The 19,071-nt window shown below is 37.1% G+C and overlaps 1 protein-coding gene across 5 annotated transcripts in view; it reads left to right on the forward strand.

Moving 5' to 3' along the window:
- pou2f3.S (POU class 2 homeobox 3 S homeolog) overlaps window positions 1-17,442 on the forward strand; it is a 35,375-nt gene extending 17,933 nt beyond the window's left edge. For all 5 annotated transcript variants that reach the window (XM_041571334.1, XM_041571335.1, XM_018227785.2 and 2 more), the window contains exons 4-13: window positions 4,528-4,629; window positions 7,155-7,257; window positions 8,789-8,874; window positions 8,995-9,168; window positions 10,151-10,292; window positions 12,313-12,449; window positions 14,208-14,369; window positions 15,040-15,106; window positions 15,835-15,967; window positions 16,719-17,442. In XM_041571334.1, the coding sequence (XP_041427268.1) occupies window positions 4,528-4,629; window positions 7,155-7,257; window positions 8,789-8,874; window positions 8,995-9,168; window positions 10,151-10,292; window positions 12,313-12,449; window positions 14,208-14,369; window positions 15,040-15,106; window positions 15,835-15,967; window positions 16,719-16,758 (1,146 nt within the window). In that variant the 3' untranslated portion in view covers window positions 16,759-17,442. The remainder of the gene's footprint in view (window positions 1-4,527; window positions 4,630-7,154; window positions 7,258-8,788; window positions 8,875-8,994; window positions 9,169-10,150; window positions 10,293-12,312; window positions 12,450-14,207; window positions 14,370-15,039; window positions 15,107-15,834; window positions 15,968-16,718) is intronic.
- Window positions 17,443-19,071: the final 1,629 nt, after the last annotated feature.

Consider the following 19,071-nt stretch of genomic DNA (forward strand, 5'->3'; position numbering starts at 1 on the left):
TTGGTTAGAGGGACGGAAGACTTAAATTATGAGGGTAGACTGTCAAGGTTGGGGTTGTTTTCTCTGGAAAAAAGGCGCTTGCGAGGGGACATGATTACACTTTACAAGTACATTAGAGGACATTATAGACAAATGGCAGGGGACCTTTTTACCCATAAAGTGGATCACCGTACCAGAGGCCACCCCTTTAGACTAGAAGAAAAGAACTTTCATTTGAAGCAACGTAGAGGGTTCTTCACAGTCAGGACAGTGAGGTTGTGGAATGCACTGCCGGGTGATGTTGTGATGGCTGATTCAGTTAATGCCTTTAAGAATGGCTTGGATGATTTTTTGGACAGACATAATATTAAAGGCTATTGTGATACTAAACTCTATAGTTAATATAGGTATGGGTATATAGAATTTTAATTAAAAGTAGGGAGGGGTGTGTGTATGGATGCTGGGTTTTCATTTGGAGGGGTTGAACTTGATGGACTTTGTCTTTTTTCAACCCAATTTAACTATGTAACTATGTAACTATGGTCAAAATTTAACAAAAACCATACAAACAATACAAAATACAAGACAAAAAATATATTCTTTGCTAGTATACTGTAGTGTGTTAGAAGCATTAATAGTGGTTTTAGGTGGTGGTTTCCTTGTACATATATATACAATATAGCTACATAAACAAACTATGAGTCAAATGCAGTGCAAAATAATAATAATAATGGCAGACCATTAAATGAGTTAGAAGCTACAGTATATCTCATTTATATATTCATTAGCTTAGCATCTGCTATGAAAATATTGTGATTCTGTGCAATAAATATACAATTAGTTTATCTGGGACTATCATTTAGGCAGCTAAGTTGTTAAAACCTTGAAAATGTTTACCAAGAAAGTACTTTTAACCCTTCCTATATCTGTGCCCCCAAGCAATTTTACACAGTAACTTTTCAAACAGGATAGGACCCATGTTGGTGAACTGCCTCTCCTTAAGGGAATTACTCCTCCACTACGTTTCCTTATAGCTGAAGTTCCAGGAGAGCAAGAGAGCCAAGAAAACCAGAATTACTGCTGTTAACATTAAGGGGGGTTAAATATCAAAATACAAATCTTTCTCATTATTTTAAATAAAAAAGTTTTACCAAACTAGAATGCACGATTTGACCTTATGTATTATTAAAAATGCTTTATTCAATCAGATTGGGGAAAAACTCTACTAAATCGAGCAAAAATCTGAATTGTATGCTTTTTTTTTTTACATTTTTTCCAGAATCGCTCAGTTTTTTCAGGCCTTTTCCCAAAAAGTCAGAATTTTTCAAAATTTTAGTAGGATTTTCGGGCTAATTCCAGCGCAGACCACATAAACTTCCACATAGTATAGTAGGGACCTCTCCCATTGACTTGTATACAACCTCGGTAGGTCTGAGATGCTGGATTTTCGGATTCAGACTTTTTCCCATCCTTGGGTATAATAAATCTCGAAAAATTTACGATTTTTTTTCCACTAAAAATTCGGATCTTATAGTAAAAAAAAAACTAGAATTTTGAGTTTTTGGCATTCAGAATTTAATAAATAACCCCCTAAATATTTTAGTCAAAAACAGTGTTAATGATCTAAAATACATTCAGATAGTGTATTGCTATGGGAATTTGAGTTTTTGGCATTCGGAATTTAATAAATCACCCCCAAATATTTTAGTCAAAAACAGTGCAAGTGATCGAAAATATATTCAGTGTATTGCTATGGGAGTCTGCAGATTAATTACAGAGAACTGCATATATATATATATATATATATATATATATATATGTATGTATGTATGTATGTATGTATGTATGTATGTATGTATATATATATATATATATGTATGTATGTATGTATGTATGTATGTATGTATATATATATATATATATATATATATATATATATATATATATATATATATATATAAAGAATAAATATAAAAAGTTTATAAAGTTTTAGTATAAAGCACACCTGCCTCTGTATGGTGCCTCTTTGGAGAGTCCCAGATGAATAAATCAGACCAATGCTACGATTTCAAAGATATGTTTGAGAAAAAGAAACTAAGCAGCTAACTGACCCCACCAGTGTCATCCAATGCATGACAGAGTTTATTAAAGGGATACTGTCATGGGAAAATAAATTTTTTCAAATTGAATCAGTTAATAGCGCTGCTCCAGCAGAATTCTGCACTGAAATCCATTTCTCAAAAGAGCAAACAGATTTTTTTTATATTCAATTTTGAAATCTGACATGGGGCTAGACATATTGGCAATTACCCAGCTGCCCCATGTCATGTGACTTGTGCCTGCACTTCAGGAGAGAAATGCTTTCTGGCAGGCTGCTGTTTTTCCTTCTCAATGTAACTGAATGTGTCTCAGTGAGACATGGGTTTTTACTATTGAGTCTTGTTCTTAGATCTACCAGGCAGCTGTTATCTTGTGTTAGGGAGCTGTTATCTGGTTACCTTCCCATTGTTCTTTTGTTTGGCTGCTGGGGGGGAAAGGGAGGGGGTGATATCACTCCAACTTGCAGTACAGCAGTAAAGAGTGATTGAAGTTTATCAGAGCACAAGTCACATGACTTGGGGCAGCTGGGAAATTGACAAAATGTCTAGCCCCATGTCAGATTTCAAAACTGAATATAAAAAAATCTGTTTGCTCTTTTGAGAAATGGATTGCAGTGCAGAATTCTGCTGGAGCAGCACAATTAACTGATTCATTTTTAAAAAAAAATGTTTTCCCATGACAGTATCCCTTTAAGGATCAGAATGTAGATTACTTGCCGTATTTATGTTGGGTTACTTGTCTTGGGTTAAAACCTGCTTTAATCTGCTTAAAAATAGGACAATAATGCAAATGATACAAATGAACCTGTCTGCTTTATAAAGACCAGCAATATTTCATTTACAAACATGACAATGACCTTAAAGGGCATGTAAAGGCAAACAAATAAAATCCCATTTTTACTTTCTTTAATGAAAAAGAAACCTATCTCCGATATACTTTAATTAAAAAATGTGTACCGTTTTTATAAGAAACCTGACTGTATGCAGTGAAATTCCACCTTCATTTACTGCTGTGGATAGGAATTGTCAGACAGTTCCTAACTGCTGAGCAGGGAAACAATCATACTTATGAACAGCAGGGGGAGCCCCCACCTTACTTCCCAGCCATGCAGAACTCAAGCAGCTTTGTTTATGATGATCCCTAAGCAGCACAGACCACACTGAGCATGTGCACAGTCTTGCAAAGATGTTTAACAAAGTTACAAGATGGTGACCCCCTATAGCCAACTTTGAAATTATTTGTTTGAATAGGCTTGTGGTGCAGTAAGTTCATGTTTATATTTATTATACAAAATACAGCATTTCGAGCCTTATTTTATTTTAATTTTAATTAATCATTGCTGTATCAAAAATGACAAAGTGTTTATATAATCCTAATGTCTCAATTGTACCCTAACCTTTTAGTTTGTAAACTCTAATCTCTAGGTCCTTCTAACCCTATTGTACTCTGTAATCCTTGTCTGTTATCCACCATTTATTCCCTGTTTGCTATACCTGCAGTAAAGCACTGCGTATCTTGACAGCGCTATATAAATAAATGATGATGATGATGATTTTAGACTTTACATGCCCTTTAAGCACTAGTGCAGTGATCCCCAACCAGTAGTTAGTGAGCAACTGTTACTCTCCAACCCCTTGAATGTTGCGCCTCAAAGCAGGAGCTTATTTTTAAATTCCAGGCTTGGAGACAAGTTTTGGTTGCATAAAATCCAGGTGTACTGTCAAACAGAGCCTCAATTTAGATTTACAATTCACATAGGGGCTGCAAAATGTCCAATCACAGCACTTATTTGGCACCCCAATAAATGTTTTCATGTTAGTGTTGCTCCCCAACTCCTTTTACTTCTGAATGTTGCTCACAGGTTCAAAAGGTTGGGGATCCCTGCACAAGTGCAACTGCAGAATCAGTGCAGGAGCCAGCGAAATAATTCTAATACAATGGTTTATTTTAAGAAAATGTCTATAAAGCATTTGCAATTCTACAAGCTTTGGAAAGAGTGGTTATTGGAGAGCTGAGCACAGTAGATAAAATAAAGTGGTGGTCCTGTGACACTTGACCTGCCGCATCATTATATACATTATCGCAATATCCAGTACGTATATTGTGCAAAAAAGTTTACATTTTCATTCAAGTATCTTTCATTTTATAGCTGGAGGGTAGAATAAAAGACAACACAATTTGGTTCCATTCTTCTCATACAATCAGCGATAACAAATCAAGTCTCATTCCCTTGGTGGCATGCACTATACCGTCTTATGTAGGCACTTACACTATAGTGGAAGCATAGCTTGTCTCCATTAAGGCACCTGGTGCTTTAATCTATATTTCTCTCACTGGAAGGGAGTAAAAGATCCACCTGATTTACAGTTCTCCACTAGGGACTCATACTATATACAGACTACTTTAAGAAGGCTCTAAAGAGGAATAATCATTTGCCTTTTATTTTAGATCAAAACTGAAGATCTCAGTGAGGCACTACAGACAGGAATACCTCATCGGCCATGCCAGCTGTCCCAGGCATCCATGATGGGCGGAGGACAGATGACTGGGGTAAGCAATAGATATTTATTGAGTGGTATGAGAGCTACAGCCCTGCTCTATGTAAGTACAGGTAAGAAACCTGTCATCCAGAATGCTCGGGATCTGGGGATTTCCAGATAACATATCTTTCCGTAATTTGGATAGGGATGCACCGACTCCAGGATTTGGTTTGGGATCGGCCAGGATTCGGCCGAATCCTTGTGTCAGGCCGAACCGAATCCTAATTTGCATATGTAAATTAGAGGCAGGTATGGAAATCTCGTGACTTTTCAGCACAAAAGAAGGATTTTTTCCTTTCCTACCCCTAATTTGCATATGCAAATTAGGGTTCTGATTCGGTTCGGTATTCGGCCAAATCTTTCACGAAGGATTCGGGGATTCGGCCAATCCCAAATAGTGGATTCGGTGCATCCCTATATTTGGGTCTTAATACCTTATGGGGCGGATTTATAAAGGGTCGAATTTTCAAGTTCATGAGAGTTTGTAAAAACTCCTATAAACTCGAAATTCGAAACAACCAATCAAAAAAAAATGTAAAAAAAAAAACAAACATTTTTCAAATTCGGGTGAATAGGATCGACCTGCAAACTTGAATCAAATTTGAATAGATTTCAGAAAGCTGCAAACAACTCCAAATTGATCCCAGGACGTCCCCCCATAGGCTAAAACAGCAATTCGGCAGGTTTAAGGTGTCCAAAAGTCGAATTTGAATTCTTAAAGGGCCATGATAAGTTTTGAAAATCGAATTTGAATCTATTTTAAAAACTCAAATCGAATTTTAACTATTCCCTAGTCGAATTACATTAAGAAAAACTCAAATATAAACTCAATAGGCTGGTTCTGCCTTCAATAAGGATAAATTATATCTTAGTTTGGATCACGTACAAGGGACTGTTTAATTTGTACAGAGAAAAAGGAAATAATTTTTAAAAATTTTGATTATTCGGATAAAATGGAATCTATGGGAGACAGCCTTTCCGTAATTTGGAGCTTTCTGGTTAACGGGTTTCCAGATAACGGACCCCATACCTGTAGTAGTAAATCTCTTGTGAAAAATATAGCAACATGGAGACCGGCTTATTCATGTAATGGTATGGTGGGAATTCAGGAGAAGACGCTGACTTACCAAGAAAAGATGGAAGTATTAATCATAAAACATGAAAATTACAGTAAAAGTGCATCTCATTCCTCTTCCAGGGAATCATTTTTATGAAGCATTTTATTAACCTACAAAGAAATGGACTTGTTCCAAGCTGCTGGTTCCCTCTCCCCTCCATGCTTGTATATGCTGTGTAGGTGGTAGCTACACACAAATCAAGCCACAGCCTGTAACATCCGCACTCATGCCTGAGAAAATGGGAAAAAAAATCAAAGATTTAAATGTTTTTTTTGTTCTTAGAGAAAAAATTAATGTTTAGTGGAAGGTTTCTTGGCAAAGCATAATTTTTATCATGACAAAAGCAGTAAAACAACTGAAAGGAAATGTAAAGCATAAAAACAGGTTAATATAAAATTGCTCAGATTACTTTTGTTAATCACATAATTTTCTCTAGTAATCACAAGCAGTTCTTACACTGCTTTATAATGAACTTGAAACAACAGCGCCGCCTGCTGTCCATGTCGTCCTCTGACAGTTGCCATTAAATTCATTTAGTGAGGAAAGGCAAGTCACATGGTGTTGTTCTGCTTAGAACCGACCAGAGAACTTTCAAATGGCGCAGCTCACTTACAGTTTCTGATGAATCACAAGATAAATCATAAGACTTTCTGCTACTAATATCTTGAAAAACTAAAAAATAAATTGCCAAAGTGCTCAGAAGGGCAATTTTACATGTATGTGTTTTGAGGGTTTGCATTTCCTTGAAAAGACTGACAGCTGGGGTAATACAGGCTAACATAAAATAAATGATCAGCTTTGAAAGAAGAATAAAAACTGATTTATTGAGCACTGTTTTTTAACCTTCCATTCACAAGACAATTTTATAAGAGAAATAAATACATTTCCATTTCAATTCTGAAATCCAGAAAAACCTTTATTTGAAAGAATGTTATTTCTTATGAAATCCCGTATTACTTGATCCTTTACAGCCTACTTGCTGCTTATGGTCTGACTTATCTGGCCCTGCTAGTTCTGATGTAGGAAAGACTCATAATTAATAGCAATTACAAACATATCTGAATGCTTATTGACACCTAATTTACACAGTGCTGATATATAAAACAGAAATATATATTCTCTAAGAACTACATAATGCTGCTAGATTATTTCAGTATTCTACTGTACTAGTAAGAACTTTAACCCTCTGGCAATATCAGGGTGTGTTTTTTTTTTTCTGATGTCTCTCGTTTACTGTTTTTTTAAACAGCATTCCAGTAAAGCTAAAGGTGTACTATTTCACTTGATTTTTTTTCCTCCGTCTCTGTATGTCAATCTTTAGTCCCACTGTCTATTGTTTTTTGATTCTATCTATCAACTCAGATGAATAATACTGTTCTGTATATATGCTAGGGTTGATAATTTAATTTTTCCACAGGATTTTACTTCTTTACACCCTCTGCAGCAGTTGGTACTTGTACCCAGCCACCTACAGTCTGCCTCTCAGTATCTGCTGTCACAATCCCAAAGTGGCCAACAAGGTAATTTCATGCCATTATAGGTTGCAGCCTGAAATGTTCTGTGGATGCAGTCAGCTAGGTTCCCATCCACTAATTCCTATTTCCCTATTTAGGGGTCTATTTATTATGCTGTATAGAAAGTGGAATGAAACATTACCGCTGATATCGCCCATAGCAACCAATCAGCAATTAGATTGCTGTTATGAGCAACATCACTGGTAACGCTTCACTCTTCTTTTTAGACATCATGATAAATAGACCTCAGTATACAACAAAGGCAAACAGAAATTTCCACTTTTAATGCAAAGTCATGACACTGAAATGTTTTTGAGGCCAGCATCTGGCACTGTGCCTTAAAGGAGAAGGAAACCCCCAGGGTGCAAAAATCCCTCCCCCCTCTCCTGTGTTGCCCCCCCTCCTGGTCTACCTGTTCCCCCGGGCAAATGCCCCAACTTGTTACTCATCCCTCTGCGTTTTTGGCGCAAGCGTAGTAGGAGCATTTACCGGTAAGGATCTACTGCGCATGCGCTGAAAATCTGAAGTTTTCCGATTTCACTTTGTGACTTTCGGCGCATGCGCAGCAGATCCGTACCGGTAAATGCTCCTACTGATGGCAGATGTCCCATTGACATTTTGAAGATATGATCTGCGCTGGGTTTCGTTCAATAATCCACAGATTTTGTGGTTTCAGGCATCAAATCCGAAAAAGTCACAGGTTTAGGCCGTCAATTCCGGAAAAAGTCGAAATTTTTGGCGACAAATCTGAAAAAAATTCACGATTTGGATTTTTACACAATTTTATTGAGCCTTTTCCTGCACAAGAAATTTTCGTGAAAATGTATTGATAAATAGGGGGGAAAGTCTGTGCGGATTTGGTAGGAAATGGTTTTCATAAAATAGTGAGATTTTGATAAATAACCCTCTCAAAATCTACTAAAAGAATCATTTAAACATTAAATACACCCAATAGGATCATTTTACCTCCAAAAATTATGAACTATATCTTAGGTGGGATCAAGTACAAGGTACTGTTTTATTATTGCAAAGAATATAAATATAAAAAATTTATTATTTAATTAAAATAAAGTGGGATATGGCCTTCACATAATTCGGAGCTTTCTGTATAATGGGTTTACAGATCACCGGTGTCATACCTGTGATAATAACTGCAAACAAAGCAGCATAGATGTGATAATAGAATGAGGTAATGTTGGAATGTTTTGTGAATGGGGTGTGCTGCCACCTCGTGGCAGCAGTTTCATAGTTATTATTTGCTGTAGAGTTGAGTTTTAGAGGAGATGCGCCATAGATGACACTTACTACTGACAGGAGGTGGAATCAGGCAGTACTGGTGTTTTCTCCACTGCCAGAAAAAAACATCTACACTTTAGAAATAGCCACTGTTCAACAGTAAATGCTTGATTGGTTGGTATTTGTTAGTAGACCGGAAAATATTTTACCCATGTTATTTCATCGTTTTCTTGTGCACTCTGTGGATTCACAACTAATGTGTGGCAAGAGTTGGAGATAAAACATGTATCTTTTTCTTCAGGTCTTCTGCAACAGAATCATCTCTCACTCAATCAGCAGCAAGGTGGAATCCTTCAGCCACAAACTGGTTTGGGCCTGGCTTCACAGGTAAACAAAGTAATACTGTAATACAATGCATTTTCTACTGAAATGTTTATATATAATAGTGTCTGCAAGCTAACTTTATGATAGTTGCATAGGTTGTAAGCAATTGCTCTGTGTGCACAGGCAGTAGGATGTCCTGGACTTCCAGGTTCTTCTCTAGAATCCCATTTGGAAATGGGTCACCTGCACGCTCCAAAACATTTTTCTGTGGTGCCAGAAGATCCCAGTGACCTAGAAGAATTGGAGAAATTTGCAAAGACCTTCAAGCAGAGAAGAATAAAGCTGGGATTTACACAGGTGACCTAGTGCTGACACACCAAACATGACTGATTAGACTTACTCCAGTGGGACATTGGGAAGTTGGGATGATCTTTGCCACTAATAGCCAAGCATTCAAATATGAGTCAGTTTGGGGTGGTCATAAACCATTGGACCTCAATAGCAGAGGCACTGCAGTGGAAGAAAGAGGTTTGTAGTGCAACAATAGCTGAAGGGCTTTATGTTGGACATCCCTAAGTTCTATAGTTTTCAGAACTTCATATGGGGTCCCTCTTTTTCAGTTCTACCTCCCCTAATAAAGAGAACTTCTTCCAGAAAATTTGGATTCAACTGCCATTTCAGTAGCATACCCTTCCCAAATTCTTTCTGCTGCATGTGTATAACCTAGACACATGGGGGTTATTTATCAAGGTCCGAATTTATCTCAATATCGGCTGCTACAAACTCCGATCTAACCCGCTCGGGTTTTTAACACTTATTTATTATTACATTTTCCCGAAAAATTGCTATGCGGGAAAAGCGCCGTTTTTTTTTCCCCCCCGAAATCTCCAAAATGTTCGGAGTTTTCACCCGAAACCATCGTGAAATTGCCCGAAACCACCGACACAACCAAAAATCAATGGGACTGTTTCCATTGACTTTTATGCAACCTCGACAGGTTTGAGATGCCGTGTTTTTATATTCGGCCGTTTTTTTAAAAGTCACACATTTTTCAGATTTGAGGGAATTTCGGGTATTCAGAGCTTAGTAAATAACCCCCATAGTGTTGAGGAGGCTTGCACTGACCCTGATAGACCAAGAACAGCTTATTCTCACACTTGAGAAAATTGTGATGTACATGACCTGTATGTTTAGAAACTCACAGATAGCCACCATGTTGATCAAGTTATTTGTTTCCAAATCACCTCCTGGTACTGTCATGCAGCATACAAATCTGCTTTTGCAAGCAGCAGATGTTTTAATTTCATGTCTGTCTAAATAAATGCTATTTATTTGTCAGGGTGATGTTGGATTGGCCATGGGAAAGCTCTATGGAAATGACTTTAGCCAGACAACCATATCCCGATTTGAGGCTCTTAACCTGAGTTTTAAAAACATGTGCAAGCTAAAACCCTTGCTGGAGAAATGGCTGAATGATGCAGGTAAGAGAATGGCAAAAATGTACTCAAGTATGGCAATTGTGTTCAAATTGGAAAATTTAAAAGAGAAAAGAGACAAATTACATGCAGGTCTTAGGGGGCAAAACATTTTATACATTTACAGATGAATAGTTTATGGGGTTCATGAATTTGTACAGTGGTTTTGCACTTGTAGGACTAGTAGTAGTAGTAGTAGTACTATGCTAATTACATCTATTGCTTTATATCAATAAGCATACCATATTCTCACTTCCCTTTTATGGGGTGCCTTTTGTTCCAATTATATCCTGTATACAAAAATATCCCTAGTATACAGAAGGAATGTCTCTCAGGGTGCATACAGTAAGGGGCAGATTTATCAAGGGTCGAATTTCGAAGTACAAAAAACTTCGAAATTCGACCATCAAATTAAAAAACTTCGAATTTGAATATCGAATTCAAAGTTTTTTCAACAAATTTGGCAATCCTGTGGTCGAATCGAACGATTTTTAGCGATCGATCGAAGGATTTTTATTCGACCAAAAAAACTTAGAAAAGTGCTCTGGAAGGTCCCCATAGGCTAACATTGCACTTCGGTAGCTTTGATTTGGCGAAGTATGAAGTTGAAGTTTTTTTTAAAGAGACAGTACTTCGATTATCGAAAGGTCAAATAGTCGAACGATTTTTACTTTGAATCGTTCAATTTGAAGTCGAATGGTCGAATATAGCCTATTCGATGGTATCAAAAATTTACTTAGAAATTCGAACTTTTTTAAATTTGAACCCTTACTCGAGCTTAGTAAATCTGCCCCTAAGTATTTGTGACCATATACACAGATAAAAAATATACAAAAAAGATATTTCTGTTAAAGGATGAGAACAAAATCTGGTTTGTGCACAAAAGGATATCATTATATCACAAACTCTGTTCGATAAATTTTAATAAGAAATCTGTATCACAAATGTATAACGTCCATGTAACAAATGCAGTTACTTACAGAATGAATTATGTAAAAAAAAACTTGGACAGAATATATAACAGTGTAATTAACTAGTGCATGCCAAGCTAGATATTAATGACAGAATAGATGCTTGTGACAGAAAGCAAGATTTCATAGCATAGGATTCATTCTATCGACAAAAAAGCTCAGTTTCACAAAACTGATAAAATATCAAATCTGTGTAAAACGTGATGATTCTAGAGACTTTGGGGTAAATTTATCAAAGAGTGAAGTTCCGACACTAGAGTGAAATTCTGCAGCTCTCAGTTCATTTCTATCTGATTTTGAAAGGCGTATTTATCAATGGGTGAAAGTGAAAGTTCACCCTAAATATGCCTATAAAAATCCCATAGAAATGAATGGAGGGTGGTGGAATTTCACTCTAGTGGCGGAACTTCACTATTAACTTCACTCTGATAAATATACCCCTTTGTATTTAATGCAAATGTAAAAGAAAAGCATGCAGCACATAAATATGATAATTTTAGGTGATATGGCTATTTTTATTATCTTGCAACCTAACTCATCATTATAATAGACCTAATATCCCCTCACTAACACCTGACAAACTCTACAAGTCAATAACAAGGATTGTATGTGAATAAGCTTTACACATAGCTGCGTTTGTTACATGGATGTTATACATACAGACAAAATTGTACAGAATGGAGTTTGTAATTTAATGATATCCTCTTGTGCACAAACCAAATTTTGTAATCATTCTTTAATAGATTATATATTTCTTATATATGTATATATAGTTACAAATACTTGTATTTCCTGAAAGACATTCATTCGGTGTACTAGGGATATTTTTGTAAAAAGTATTTGGGACAAACAGAAAGCCAAACCTTTTTGCCATTGCCTTAGCAAAAATGTAATTTGAAGATTGTCTCTGTGCATCTCTGAGACTTGCCTTGCTCATTATATTGGGCATCAGGCACACTTGTTCTTGTCCTTTTATGTGTGTATATAATATATATATATTTATAAAATATTATTTATAAAGCTGTGAAATGATTGCACCCTACTCATCTGTTTAGAATCTGCCCCCTCTGATACCGCCTTGACACCCAGCACTAACTATGCCCAGCTCAGTGAAATGTTTGGGCGCAAGAGGAAGAAACGGACAAGCATTGAAACCAATATTCGTCTAACGCTGGAGAAAAGGTTTGAAGATGTGAGTATGGCACTACCCTTGTGTTTGTTTGCAATACAGGTATGGGATCAGTTATCTCGAAATCCGTTATCCAGAAAATTATGGCAAGACCCTCTCCCATAGACTCAGTTTAAATCAAATAATTTAAATCTTGTAAAATTATTTCCTCTTCCTCTCCAATAATTAAAAAAACAGCACCTTGTATTTGATCCCGTGCTGAACACGGAACTTATTTTAAGAGCGCATTCAAAAAGAATCACCATTTCGCCTTGACAAAGCTCATAAGCGAAACGCGTATCGGCGAGTCGCTATTACCTCTGGTTTTAACCACTTTTGTCTACAACGAGTGGGGTGGGGTGAACTTCTGCTGCTACAGGCAATCTACTATCAGCTAAACTCTTCTTTCTGTTCTAAGGGACCGACGATTTGTGGCTTTTTAGGCATAGCATAGACTCTAACCAAGATCAGGGCAAGTTAATTCCAAGGCCATAGTTACCCTGTCCTGCCTTCCTCTTTGTGGTGTCCCAGTCTTAGGAATTTACCAGGCAGCTAGCTTTGGGACAGCTCCACCATCTACTTTTTCATTATATCTTCTCATCTTACTGTAATATTGTAGCACTGGGTTTTTAGCCCTCATCCCAACTCCTGGTCATAATCAAAACAAAAAATCCTCCTATTTATTTATAATTATCTAGTAATTGACCTTTATTGCACTGCACTTTATATATAAGTTTTATCTAAATTATGAACCTTTTTTAAGAACAACAACTTTGTAAATGCACTTTTTGTTCTACAATTAATTGGCACTTTATAATGAATTGTGGATCTTATTAATTACACCTGAGCCTATTTATGAATTTTTAATGAATTGATTGTTAACTTGTAGTCTGGCAACATTCATTGGATATACGCACTAAACAGCACTTTATATTTAATTTATTAATTAATTGGCCTGGGAATAAATGGGCCTGGGAATTGATTGGCTTTAAAATTGTTGATGGATTAATTGACGCACTTTAATTTAATTTAAGTCTTGTGGTTTTAACTACCACTTGAACTTAAATTATTACTGGATATAAAATTAGTTGTTGCTGACGGGGTACTTTCTATCTAATTTCTCCCAACTAACATATAATTAATCCTTATTGCAGGCAAACAAACATATTGGGTTTAATTAACGTTTAAATAATTTTTTTGTAGACTTACGACATGGAGATCCAAATTAGGGAAATAGCCCTTATCGGGAAAACCCCAGGTCCCATACCTGTGTCAGAAATGTTTGTTTCTAGAGCAATGATGCCTTAAACTCCAGTTGCTGATTAATTACAAAACCCAGCATCCATCAGGGGAACCTGAGACTTCTTTCATAAATATAGGGAAGGCCTTTAGGTTAGGCATCACTGTACTAGATTGATAATTGTAATTCATTTAAAGGGATTTCTCTGTCGCCTCTGCTATGCTATCCCAACTTAAAATTTCTCCCCTGCGGTGGTTGGGGGGATATGATTATTAAAGGAACTTTAAAACCAAGATTAAGTGGAATAAAAGCACTGATTAGTGCAATTAGTTCTGAACTGCCTACTTCCATTAGTATTTATAAATGAAAGACTCCATTAAAATTCATAATTATTTGCTGTCATTAGCAGATTTTATTCCAACCATTTCACCCTATAACACATGGCTCTGCCCCAGACCAGCAGTGAACAGATTGTAACAATAAAAAGCAGGCACAATAATGATGTGAATTGTGAAGTATAACAATGACTGTTCCCTTTGTAGAACCCCAAACCAATCTCTGAGGAGATCAGCATGATAGCAGAGCAGCTAGTGATGGAGAAAGAAGTGGTCAGGGTCTGGTTTTGCAATCGGCGCCAGAAGGAAAAACGAATAAACTGCCCAATGAATATACCACTAAAGTCCCCAGTCTACAACTCCAGAATGGTAAGTTACCAAACCCTTTCTCAGCTAAAATTGCTCCTTCTATAAATGGAGAGAAAGAGGATTTAGAAATAACTACCGTATATACTCGAGTATAAGCCGTCCCGAGTATAAGCCGAGGTACCAAATTTTACCTCCAAAAACTGGGAAAGCTTATTGACTTGAGTATAAGCCTAGGGTGAGAAATGCAGCAGCTTCTGGTAAGTTTCAATCAAAAAATTGAGGGTTTCTGCTCCCATTGGAGGTGCCGGCGTCTCGTTTTTGGATGCCGGCGACCATTCTTGGACGCCGGCGAATATTTTTAGAGACAATTCTTGGATGCCGGCGACTAAGCGACTATTCTTAGACGCTGACAACTATTCTTAGACGCCAGCGACCGTTTTTGCGTTTGACCCGAGTATAAGCCGGCGTCTCGTTTTTGGATGCCGGCGACCATTCTTGGACGCCGGCGAATATTTTTAGAGACTATTCTTGGATGCCGGCGACTATTCTTAGTCGCTGGCGACTATTCTTAGAGGCTGACAACTATTCTTAGACGCCAGTGACCGTTTTTGCGTTTGACCCGAGTATAAGCCGAGGTAGAGTTTTTCAGTATTTTGGGGGCTGAAAAACTCGGCTTATACTCGAGTATATACGGTATGCATGTGGCATAATATCATTTTCTATTTTGCAGGTACCAACATCTGTTTCTTTGGGATCTATGTCCATGACTCCAGTACACAACACAATGACCAGCACAGGTTAGATATGCTTTCTATCTCTCATATGCACTGTAATAGTACATTATACTGTATCAATACTGTCTAGCTACTCAGAAATTAGAACGCATTATGTATAGGCAGAAAGGAAGCTACTCTTCCTGTATTCATCAGTAATGAGAATCCACATCACCAGGCCTTCTGCCTAAATAATATTGTTTTTTTTAATTCTCCAACTGCTCTTGTATACTTAATGGATAACAAAAACCATAAACCTTTACCCTGCCTTGCTGCTTCAGAGGGGCAGATAAAGTACTGTTGGATTTCCATAGCAAGCGCCCCTAGGCCCGCTGCCGATTATCACCCCCGTTCCCTTCTTTAGTGCACATGTGCAAATTTTCAGCATCTGGTCTAGAGTACTGGTGCACAGGAAAATTTAAAAACGATTGTATCTCTTGCAAATCCCCAGTGCTTCCGAACCAATGCGAATGTTGTTGGGCGGCATTTCCCCCCTAAAATTTTGCTGCCCTAGGCCTGAGCCTTTGTGGCCTTTCCACAAATCCAGTCCTGGTAAATATGAGTTACTATACCTTCAGTAGTCCTCTATGATGTATGTGTCTTCAAATACTTCTAATTTTATATTGTTCATGGACAATGCAACACACAGGATGATGCAAGTATGTAGTCTATGAAGAGAAACAAAGGGTTAAAGGGGTATCTATTATAACTTCTCAGTAAAACACAGTGATTATATAACTATTATATTTCAGTGACATCTTCCTGTTCTCCTGTGAGTTCCAGTAGACCTTCCTCACCAACCTCCGGACTTGAGCCCAGTAGCCCAGGATCATCATTAAACAGCCCCAAGCCCACAGTGAACACATCCAGCTACAACAACTCAAGGTGGCGTCTATGTACTTAGTTTTTATTTGTATGAATGTAATATACTGTATAGTCATATAACAGTGGGATGCCCTGCTTCTAGTCTGCAGGAATACAACAGGAGTCATTTAAGGATAAACAGGCGCATATTAATTTGAAATCTTCTTAAGTGATTGGCTTTTTCCCCTCTAACAATAAAGCAGTAGCTTGCACTTCACAATATGGAAAGACCCCCAAGTTCTATACATTTTATGCATGTAATCTGCCAGTCTTCGGCACTATGCACCTTTTTTTCAGTAAATCCCCAGTACACCAGTTTGTTTTCACTGCCAAAAGACAGAAAAGGGCTCTGATCACTTCTGGGGTACATGATTAAAAAGATATAGTCACTAACTGATTGCACTTTGGACAAATGATAATTAAGGGCAGGTACATTGCATGCTGCTAAATTGAAATACACCTGATCGGTCCGTTGTTTTGAGGCTACTGTTGTCCTTTTTAAAATCACAGCTGAAAAACACCATTTGTGCTATAAAGCAGTATTTATAGAGAACAGCATTCATAATAATGGTTTATTAGTTCCCACCATTAAAGTAATCCTGCAACCATTTAAAAAATATTGCTCAATAGCCAGTCTAAATAATTAAATGTGGTTATGGAAATGTCTCCATTATTGTGTGCTCTCTCTCTCTCTCTCTCTCTCTCTCTCTCTCTCTCTCTCTCTCTCTCTCTCTCTATATATGCTAACTGGTTGGCTTTTGTTTTTCTACAGTTCCTGGTATCGATGGAATCACTCACAATATTTCCACTGAGATATTGCATACTGCAGGCACTCTTTCAGTGCAAGGGTGAAGGTGATGCTTTGATTGATTGCATAGTGTATATGCACCATTCAGCATGACAGTCGGTGTCAGAAAAGTTATCACCACTCTGAACCATGAAGATAAAAAGCACCAAGAGCTGCTTCCAGTGTTGTACAAAAATGGAAAATCCCTTTCAGCCAGTAGGAACTACCTACTTCCCAACTTCCTTCCAGAATGGTTTTGCCAGTACCATTTATATTGATACAGGCTTTCCTGTCTGGAAATTCCTCCAGTGGTAATAATTAGTCAAAAAAGCAAAAAACAACCATTTCTGTTGCTTATGAATTTACTCATGTTTCCCTATTTGCATATTTTCTTGCCCCAATTTTCAGTTGTTTTTATGGGAGGGACTGCCCTGTAATTTATTCTCACTTGTAAATAGTTTTTCTGTGTTATTTGCAGTTTCTTTAAGACATTCATGCTTTACGGATGATTTGCTAAGCTTTCAAAAAAAACATCTGAGCCTTAAGCGTTATCGTAAATATTACGATATTAGGGCAGGTAAATGAGTCAAGAGCTGTTAAATTAAAATGTGTGCTTTGAAAGCATTCAGAATAAAACTGCCATGTAAATGTTAAGAGATGTTTTGTATTGATGCCATATTTAAATAAAACAGTAAAAAGACACTGATCTGTTCATTACATTACCGCACAAGAGGCATATTCTCTGCGGGCAGTGAAGCACCCAAAGTCAACTGATGAACCTGCCATTAGTAATTTAATTGGAAAAAAAACTCAGCAAGATTCTGGTGCATTTCTTAAGGTGGAAAATATTCCCTGTGTGTCATGAGTGTAAAACAAACTCTTATTTATCTTAAACAGACTTCAGAATTGGTTTGCTGTGTAGGTGTGTCCACCATGAGCTAGGGGGCCTGAAAGTGGCCTAACACAAGTCCTTAGGCTAATAACACTATTTTCCAAAACTGATCATGAACTCTGAAAGGTACATTATGTAGTCAAACGATAATAAAGGTATTATTTAAGCATACAGTACTGTACATTGGCCAGTCAAAAGTCTAGTGTATACAATCTATTTTCATTGTAAACCCAAAACCCCAAGTAAACATACAGTACAGGAAAATAAGGATGCTCTAAATATATCTCATGACCAAGGCTGATTTTAAATCTATTATTGAAACACGAAAAACATGGTTGCAAATCTGAAATATATTTATAATACCTTTTAGGGCCATCACATATGCATGTTTTGGTCAGTGCTAGGGCATTTTCAAGCACTAGCAATGGCTGGTTCCCTTTCAAATGAGGAGGGATTTACCACAGGTAGGATTATTTTCATTGTCAATCAATAGCCCTTAAATATTTTTTACTTTAACCACAAGTTGGCAGGTTTTTAAAAATCTTTGAATTCAAGCAGTCACATTGTTGCTGGATTGTTGTCTGAACTAGGGGTACACAGAAGAGGTACCTGTCTATCCCTAGTCTATATTCTCTTGCCCCCCCCCAGGCACACAAGATATTACTGCACATGCATGCACACCTAGGGTGCCCAAGCCCATCTCTGCTTGGAGAGGACTGAATTAATAATAAAATAAAGGTGGTGACACAGATGCTTAGGATGCACAGTTATAAATTCTAAAGAATGTTGATCGGCAGCAACATAGAACAGACATCAGACATAGAACAAGATCACATTATACTATGATTAGTGACACAAGAAGGGGGTTATTTACTAAACTCTGGTTGGGCTTTTTGTGGCAAAACATTTTTCAGGGTTTTTTTTTTACCTAATTTTTCGAGATTTATTAAAGCTTGATGCAGCATAAAGCCTGAATCCCAAAATTCGCCATCTCAGACCTGCCAAGGTTGTGTGTAAGTCAATGGCAGAGGTCCCTATCCTATTTTGAAGTTTCTGTGGTCTGCGCTCGAATTAGCCTGATAATCCAACCTTTTCGGGTTAAAATCTGAAAAATGTGAGCTTTTCTGGAAGAAAACTAAATAAATCGATCAATTCAGGAAAAATGCAGAAAAAATCATACGATTTGGGTTTTTGCTCAATCTTACTGATTAAATCAAGCGTATTTAATAATAAGGTCAAATTGTGGATTCTAGTTTGGTTGGTCTTTATTTATTTAAAAAATAGGAAAAATCCGGATTTTGATAAATAACCCCCGAAGTCTTTGTTGGCTAGAAGAGTGCTGAATTTTGCTATATTCTTAAAGATTGCGCTGTATCAGCAAAGCATAGACAAAGGAATACTGCTTTCAGATGCAATTACATTTACAAATAACTTTAAAAGCTACTG

The sequence above is a fragment of the Xenopus laevis genome, chromosome 7S (assembly GCF_017654675.1).
Source record: "Xenopus laevis strain J_2021 chromosome 7S, Xenopus_laevis_v10.1, whole genome shotgun sequence".
NCBI lineage: Eukaryota > Metazoa > Chordata > Amphibia > Anura > Pipidae > Xenopus > Xenopus laevis.